General features: G+C 33.1%; 1 protein-coding gene across 1 annotated transcript; it reads right to left on the bottom strand.

Annotated features, from left to right (window-relative positions):
• Positions 1–1,040: 1,040 nt before the first annotated feature.
• LOC132758989 (uncharacterized) lies at positions 1,041–6,254 on the bottom strand. Its single transcript, XM_060750710.1, has 6 exons — positions 5,614–6,254; positions 5,086–5,239; positions 4,493–4,624; positions 2,900–3,031; positions 2,154–2,303; positions 1,041–1,872 (listed from the first exon to the last, which is right to left on the bottom strand). The coding sequence occupies exons 1-6, from the start codon at positions 5,932–5,934 to the stop codon at positions 1,712–1,714; spliced, it is 1,050 nt and encodes a 349-aa protein (XP_060606693.1). The 5' UTR covers positions 5,935–6,254; the 3' UTR covers positions 1,041–1,711.
• Positions 6,255–8,720: the final 2,466 nt, after the last annotated feature.

Genomic DNA, 8,720 nt, shown 5'->3' with positions numbered 1-8,720 from the left:
TAACTTCACACTTAACTTCAAGTGGCCAGTTAAGTGTCAAATCGCTTATCAGCGATGCGGTTTTTTGTTTGTTTGTTTTTTTTAACTCATTTTGGCCAAAATATTGGTCCGGCCAAGGGCGGACCGGCCGGACCATCGACGACGGCCTTGATGAATACTATTTGTTGACATGTTTAGTTTCTTAGCGTAGGTTACACCGACGTACTGTACCCGTTCCGTTTATCCTCACTATGGTGTTTGAAAGGTACCACACCACATTATTTGAACAGCTTCGAATGGCCAGGGAGAATTTCTTGGATATAGTATAGTGACTATTCTGGATTAAATGACTGGTTCTCTTTTTAAGTGCATTTTCAGCACGATTTTTTTCTTTCTGACTTATAATGTGGTCACTGGCAAATTCAAAAACAAGGCCAGAAATCACATGCTGTTTATTCACACTGACTTAAGTTCAGATCTACTTAAATTATAATTTTTTCTTGCATGTAGATCTGATTGCCGCCGTATTTGTTTCGCCTTCGATATGATTCGGATATCCCGAGAAAGCTACGTTTAGCCATGCAATAAAACCATCCATTAGACGAAGTATCAAAATATCGTTGTTCGTGGAAGTAAAACAAATTGTTGAGTTTTGTTAGAAAAATATTGTTAGAAGTACATGTACATTGTGTAATTTTAAACAATCTTGAAATATTAGACTAAATTTTTAATGGGCAAGTTTGTTTTCGAAGTCGTGAAAATCACTGTGATAGTGTTTTGTGTTTTTTTTGGATTTTTTTTGTTGTTGTTGATAGAAACGCGTTAGAGTTGCAAACAGACATTCTTATGACTGAACAGAATATATCTGTAACAAAACAGAGAGTATGAAAATAAACAAAATGGGTGGTAGCCTTTCATTAGTGGAGTAATGGCTAATTTTGAATGTTTCGACATTTTCAGACAGGTCATTCCGTGGATAAATGGGGGAAACACTACACACAAGGCCCATCTAATATATTCACAAATATAAATTTCAGATAAAGATAAACAACATATAAATGTAATGGCTAGATGAATTTGTTTTATTAAGCAACATCATACATAACAAATGGAATAAGCAAGAATTTATTTAATATTAGTCGAACACGATACCGTTTTCATTACTCAGTGGTACAAGGGTTGCGCAAGTAATTAATTATTACATTTTTGCTTTTTTATTGCGCTAAAAGTATAAAATAAGTGTGGGTATCTGTACGTAATTGCTTAGAGCTTTCAAGTTGAGAAAATGGTGTCTCGAGTGCTCACAATTTGCCTTTGTAAATACTCAAGATGCGATTAACAGAATGCTTCCATAAATGAATTTTCGACACCCCTTGTCAATATTGATGTATACAAATAATGAAAGCTTTATGCAACATTGCCTCGATAATAATAAATTTACTAAAAACATGGTCACGTGCATAACGTCACGGGATACCCAATAATAAACCAGATTTCAAGAATGATTTAAGAGTCAGTCAGACAACGCTCTTATATATTATCTTTTTTTTGCAATTAAAGAGATAATATATATCAACCTAAAATCTTAAATCAAAGTAAAATGACGATTAAAGCACTTCCATATCCATTTTGTTTTTTGTTTTTATTTGATTCTCCTATTATTAACACGTATACATTGTCTCGTGTCATTGATATTGTGAGGCACGCATGTGTCAGGTAAACTTTCCAGTGTTTAACCCCGAGCTTGTCTATATCTGTAACAAGTATAACAACACTTCCTTGAAATTTCTGGATCATCGCAATTGTCCAGGCCATACTGGCTGATGTATGCAGGGCAGTCCAACGCCTCTCCCCCACTGTAGAACAACACGGGAGAATCCCCGTACTCACAACCTTAATTAGATAAATAAAAATATTCACATTACTTTGTATTGAACTTTATTGAATGTACATGGACAAAAAAGAAAGAAAGATAAGGAAACATATCCGTGAGATGTTCCGAATATCTGTATGAATCTGTGATCATTATCGAAGAAGTTCTAAACAGCCAGAAATACAAATAAAATATATAGAAAGCCTTCACCTTTTGCTTTTCTCTTTATAATTTTTTACTATTGTTTAAATTATTTTTTTATTTTTACACGAATCAACAAATTATTATCAAATTATCTTACCGGGAATATTTTCTCTAATTCTTTGCCTGAGGCTTTTACAAGAAGCGCAACAAATTTCTTGGACTTCTCGAATGTAACAATCTATCCTCAGTTTTCCGTCAGCGCTGTATGGTCTACACATGTCTGGACTCTGATTGCCCCATCTACATTCTACACAGGACATGAACATTAAAATACTAGTATACATTACTTTTATGTAGCCTGCATAGTTGTACAAGTTCGGTACACTTACTAAATATATATGCGATGTTAAAAATAACTTAAGCGCTATATTGCCGTTAAAGATAAAGTAACATTTGTTCCAATATGATATTGACATTATGCAAGATGTTTAAAAGTGAAAATGTTATGTAATTGTGCGTGACGCGAACGGTGTTACTCTTTCTTAAAAAAATCATAAATGAAAGGAAATGTTAATTTCAGGCCGTTACAGCCTAACTTAGTACTGAATGAATTTACTGTCTTATACGTTCTTTATACATTTCGTCTTTAACAGAAAAGAACGGTATGGACTAGCCGAGTGCACTGGTTAAGGTCATTGACTTTTAATTTCTTGCCACACGCCGGGGCTCGAATCCCGTCACGTACTTTGGATTCGTTCATGTAAGGACGCTGTCCAGCTTGCTTGTTCTTCTCAGGTGCCCTTTCGTGCCTGAAATAATACACGTAAAGGAACCTGAGGTTTTCCACAACCATTAATTCTGGAAGGTCGCCGTAAAATCTAACGAAACAAATAATTAAATTACCTGGCTCCTGTCTATTTTCCAGCCTAGGACAAGTATGACAACAAACCCTTTGATTTTCTGGCTGGTAACACAGATGTGGTTTTTGTATAATCATTTCACAACGTGGTGTCATATCCCAGTACTCACAACCAACTGTCAAACAATATAATAGCATCTAAGACTACAAATGTTGAATTGGTAATGCAAGGAAAGCATTATATTTTCTTCTTTTTTTCAACAAAATATCATATTTTAAACACTTAAAACATATCCTATAGTAATATACTAGTACATGTACATAAACATTAGAAGGTCTTTGATACAAGTTTGACTTTGACAATAACAATAACGGCTGATATATAAAATAATATACGAGTATATACATGTATATAAAAAGAGGAAGAAAAAAGTGACATAAACTTCCTTTTGTCATGGACTCACAACTCAAATAACTATTTACAAGAATATTTTTTTTCTATTAAGTCCAAACTGGCAGTCCTTCATTAATTACACGAAACAGAATACAAATACACATGGTTTTTTGTACGTATTTGATATTTTTGTCTTAAAAAGAACTTTCTAACCTTGTTAAGAGCACAAATTGGCGCAACTACAGATCAAAGTTATAAAGTGTAATAAGCGTAATATCAGAATAAAAGAAACAAAAGTTAACCAGAAAAGCCTGGATAATATCAAACTTTGGCAAGTTGAATTTGTTTTGAATTCTTCAATTTACGAGAAAATTATCTAAGTAATTGGTATCCAAGGACATATTTACAAACGTTTTAAAGCTACCTATGTTTAAAACGCCCAAAATTTCATTGAGTTTTTTTAAAAGGCGGATTAAGTTTACATCGTATTTCTTTAGAAAAAGTTTTTGCGGTTAAACCCATAAAACGGGTTTTTTTTCATTTTCCCCCAATGAAAAAAAAGTTTAATCATATTTTAACCATAAAATGAAAAGGCTTTTAAATAAGATTTTTATTTCTGCTTTTCCCCCGCCCAAAACCAAACTATTTAAATTTTCACTATGGGTACGACTCATGAAAAAAATTGATCTTGGGGTTCACTAAGTGAAATATATTTCGATCTTACATCCAAAACAAACAAATATCCTCAATATATACACAGCTGCTGTCAATTTATGAAGAAATCACATTTTTTTCCTTTATAAAAGATGTTTGCTGTTTTATAAATTCGTTATAAAGATTTTTTCACAGGTTATATGGCCGTATACAAACGGTTGTTTGCAATATAACCATCGCCATGCGGCTCTGGTTATATACTGTAAATGCGGTATTATTCGCGATGTTTTAATTTTCGCTATCATTCGCGAATCGAGTGCGTCGCGAATCCATGATGCCGCGTAAATTTTACAAACAACCGTTAATATAGGGACATATAGCCTGCCAAAACATTTAAAACTAATGATATAAACGCCTGTTTGCATATATAACCCGCGGAGATAGGCGATGGTTAATATACGGTGCTATAACATGTCAATTACCTCCATAACGAATTTATAACACTGTAAGCTTCCAGTTTTGTGTATAAAAATTATACTACTTAGTATTTCATAAGTTGACAGTTTTGGTAGCAAACACAATACCTCACCTGTACTAGATTGAGCTCTTTGTTCTCTAAATATTCGACATCTATCACAGCATACCTGCCTGTTTCTTTCATTGTAACAATCATACGGATTAATATCTCGACATTGTTGTGATCTGTCACCATATTCACATCCTGAAATAAATTGACATTAAATGTATATACGAGATACATGTACAATGTAGTGCAAGTCATTTTAGAAGTTAAGCTTTATGTATCCTAATTAGCTGAACGAAAGCAAAGTAATGCCATTGTTATCAAAGATTATGAAGAAAGATATAAACTATAGGAGGTCCGATTTACGTAAATACGAAATCTGTTCATGACAAACATACTGTACTAAAACTCTTCATGACAGACATTATGTACTAAAATTGTTCATAAATAACAATCTGTACTGAAAGTGTTCACGACAAATGTTTACAATATGTACTAGAAGTGTTAATGACAAACAATGTCTACTACAATTGACCATGACAAACAATGTGTACTTAAACTGAACACACCGCAGTGCTCGGTTACAGGCATTGAAACTGACACGATCCCCGCGTCATTTTATTAAATCAAAGACACAGATGATATAAAAGCTACCTTACCAGTATTCTCGGAATTTTTCACTTGTAAACACCGTTCGCAACATTCAGTGGACACTCTTTCATAATTGTAACAGACGTAAGGTCCGAGCTGTGCTACAGCGTTCGTGCACGATAGTCCGTTGATAGTGACACGGACGTTCATGGCTGTACAAGTCTTAAAGAACAAGAAAAACGTGTTTGGCAAATTAATAAATGTATAAAATAAGTTAGAAATGAAACATTTTTATTTAAATAATAAAAAAAACAGTTTACAATGTACTTATTCAAGTACGCGCATGTTTAATTTTCCAATTTAATGGATGTTTCTACTTATCAAATGCTTATTTATTTGAATAGTGTGCTTTTAAACGTGCATAGCGTGCTTTATTCTTCTTCTGATGGTTTACACACACAAAAAAAGAAAATAATGTGCTTATATAGAAGACACGTTTCATTCCTTAGTATCGGAGCGAAAACACAAAGCTGATTTTAAATAATGAGAATTAATTAAATCATTCGGCATATATTGTTTTATTAATTACTACTCACAGGATCAGAAGATATTTGTGATGTAATGGGGTCATAAGTCGTCTGGTAGCTACTGCCACCGCTATAGAACTGTGTTCCACCATAACTATTTACAGGTCTGCTTCTATCGGCGGCGTCTACATAACTACCACCTTGATTATTGCCATATGTTCCACTCTGGTAAGGTATAAACCTCCCCGAACTGTCGTAATACCCATTGCTGGAACTTGTCCCACTAGTATATCTTCTATTGTTGTTATAGTAACCCGAGTTAGTTCCCGAAGAAGGTAAACCTCCGTTGCTTCCGGAATAGACATGCTGGTATGTCTGCATGCTTGTCATTGTGGCATCATTGTAGCGTCCACTTACATCATAATAACGACCGGTTGAGTCTAAATGGCGTCCGTGTGCATCAACGTAATGACCATTGCTGTCAACATATCTAGGCCCATTGTAAGGTGCACCCCTTACTTCTGTTCTAGAACGCTGGGAAGTTGTTCCACTTGTACCAGTATTGTATCTGTTATATTGTTGGTTTGCTCCAGAACCCGTGTATACTCTTCTGTTAGTGACCGTTTGTCTCGAATTGCTTGGATATCTGTTTCCGTACTGATTAGTGTTTGATGAATCCCCTCTACCTGTTGTAAAACCTGAGTTTTATCTCGATGGTCTGTAAGGTACGATTTTTCCCAAACTTGTTTTTCGGGTGTGTTTTTCATATGACATTTTTTTGGAGAATCTGAAAAAAATTTCCCCCAAAAACCCCACTCTTCGGGGACGCCCACTGTTTTTTTGACCCATCTTTTTTCCGGGTTCCCCTTTGTTGGGGCCCAAAAGAGGGTTCCACTGTATTCATATGAGAGGGGGCCCTCGAAAAAGGAAAATTGGAGCCCAAATTTTCCTCTCTAAATTTTTGAGGTTTGTTTCTTTTTTTTCGCATCATCCCCCTTGCTTGCCTGCAGAAACTATCCCTGTCCCCTCATTTATTTGCGGGAATTCCAGAATTCTATTTCAGGTTGGAATAATTTACTCTCGGTTTCAAAACTTTCAAACAAATTCTGAGGTGCAACGCTGTCGTCTAAATCTGCGCCATTAGGATCTAATGGTTCAGACGCCCGGTACGTTCTACCATCAACATACGGGTAATCCTACAATGTTAATTTGTATTAGATTTGATGTGACGAAATTATTTCCACTGAAACTTAAAACCTTATAATTTAATTTTTACATACTAACACCTAACATATTGACCTTAGACATAATTTCAGTGTCAGGAAGAGTTGTTGATTTGTTTTTGTTAAAAAATATGATGGCAAGGCTCAGCTTCTTGCTGCGCACAACTACCGGGACGACATCCCCGGTATTAAACCTATACGTAACGTACGTATACACTTCATGAATGTAGTTTAGCGAAATCAGTACCCGTGGGTGGGCGATGCCGGGATGATGGCAACAATAAAGTTAAGTGTACGACTGCTTTAAATAAAATTTTTTATTTTATAAAACCATCGCAAAATAAAAAATATATTTTTTTAAATCGAACGGAAAATAAAATCTTCGAACAAAATATTTTTTTAAGGTACCCTTTTCTGGTTTTTATGATTTTTTTATAATTTTTAAAATTAAGGGGAATCTATGAAATTTTCCACGAAAATTTTAAAAAGCTTGTTTCATATAAATATAAAAAATTTACCCCCACTTTTGGGAAAATCGTCATCTTCTCTTTTTTTAAATACATGCCTTATTTTCTTGGGGTTTTTTTTTCGGGAAATATATCAGAAGTCTTAAAAAAACTCTACCATTTATAAATGTCATTTCCGTTTGGGAAAACTTTATTAAAAAAATTTGGAAATTTACCCAAAATTGAAAAAATATGGAAATCGGGACGTAAAACTTAATTGTACAATAAAAATTTTCGCTCTTAAAAATTTTTAAATAAAACTTTTTCTTTCAGTAAAAACGATTTTTAAAACCAAAATCCCGGGTTCACCCAGCCCTTTTTAAATTTAAATTTTTTTACATTTTATAAAAATTGCCCATAAGGGTATTTGGATGTAAAAGGGGGCAACTTGTCAAAAATTATAAAAAAATTTAAAATACTTGGCCTTATTTAAACATGCATCTATATAATATTTTTTTTTTAAATTCTTTAAATGCTAAAAATAAAATACACTTTCAAAAAATTTTTTAAAATTTATATTTAAATTAATAATAAATTGTATTAATGAAAAAAAGAATGATGAATAAATAAAAAATAATGAATGAAATGATGAATAAATTTAAATTTAATTTAAATTAATAAATGAAAAAAATGTTATCAAGCCCCTCGAGTTGGGAGAAAGTTTTTTTAAAAAAAAATTTTGACTTTTATAGATTAAGTTTTAATTACCCTTAAAATTAAATTTTAATGGGAAAAATTTTAAAAAGTACGTTTTTAAAATAACGTTAACTATAATTGGGCCACTGCGAATCTAACTAAATAAAATTTTTTCCAAAAATGAAAACATGGTTTATATAACGTTTACATCCCAAATTTGTTTTGTTGTTTCCGTTTTTGCCCCGGGGAAACCCTTCCCATGTTTTAAATTAAAACCCAAAATCAAAAATAAAATTTGAAATTTTTATTTTTAATTTTGCGCACAAAAATTTTTTCCCGGAAAAAAACTTTTTTAAATTTTAAAAAAAAATTTCCCAAAAACCACCAAAACCATTTCCCAAGGAACCTTTAAATTTCGCGGGAATTTTACTTTTCGAACGCAAAACTTCAGGGTTCACAGATTTAATAAATCCCCCCTCTTGTGTAAAATTTTTTCTGGGGAAAGATCAAAAAAAATTGAAAAAGAAAAACCCATTGAAATTGTTTTGTAGAAAAATCCAATTCCCTATTTCCGTTTTTAAATTTTTGGGAAAAGAGCAAAAAGTTTTTTTAAAAGCACGGGAAAAGGCCATAATAACCAGTTCTCAAAATAACTTTGATATTTCCCCAAAAATTTTTGGGGTTTTCAATAGGAACTTTTTTGTAAAAAATTTAACATTTTCCCATTTAAGGCCATTTTCAGTCTCAAAAAAAAATTAGCCCGCACGAAAAAACCAAAAAACTGTTTCCGCCAGCATGGATCCGCACCCGG

Source organism: Ruditapes philippinarum, unplaced genomic scaffold (genome assembly GCF_026571515.1).
Source record: "Ruditapes philippinarum isolate M1 unplaced genomic scaffold, ASM2657151v2 ctg934_1_1_1_1, whole genome shotgun sequence".
In the NCBI taxonomy this organism is placed as follows: Eukaryota; Metazoa; Mollusca; class Bivalvia; order Venerida; family Veneridae; genus Ruditapes; species Ruditapes philippinarum.
This window is presented reverse-complemented; position numbering and strand designations above follow the sequence as displayed.

Bases quoted from the DNA above. Each gene is read 5' to 3' on its own strand.
- LOC132758989 (XM_060750710.1), bottom strand. From the start codon at position 5,934: ATGACAAGCATGCAGACATACCAGCATGTCTATTCCGGAAGCAACGGA. The intron at 4,625-5,085 runs GTAAGGTAGCTT...AATTTATTTCAG, and splicing joins GAAAAATTCCGAGAATACTG to GATGTGAATATGGTGACAGA. The intron at 3,032-4,492 runs GTGAGGTATTGT...ATTGTTTGACAG, and splicing joins AAGAGCTCAATCTAGTACAG to TTGGTTGTGAGTACTGGGAT.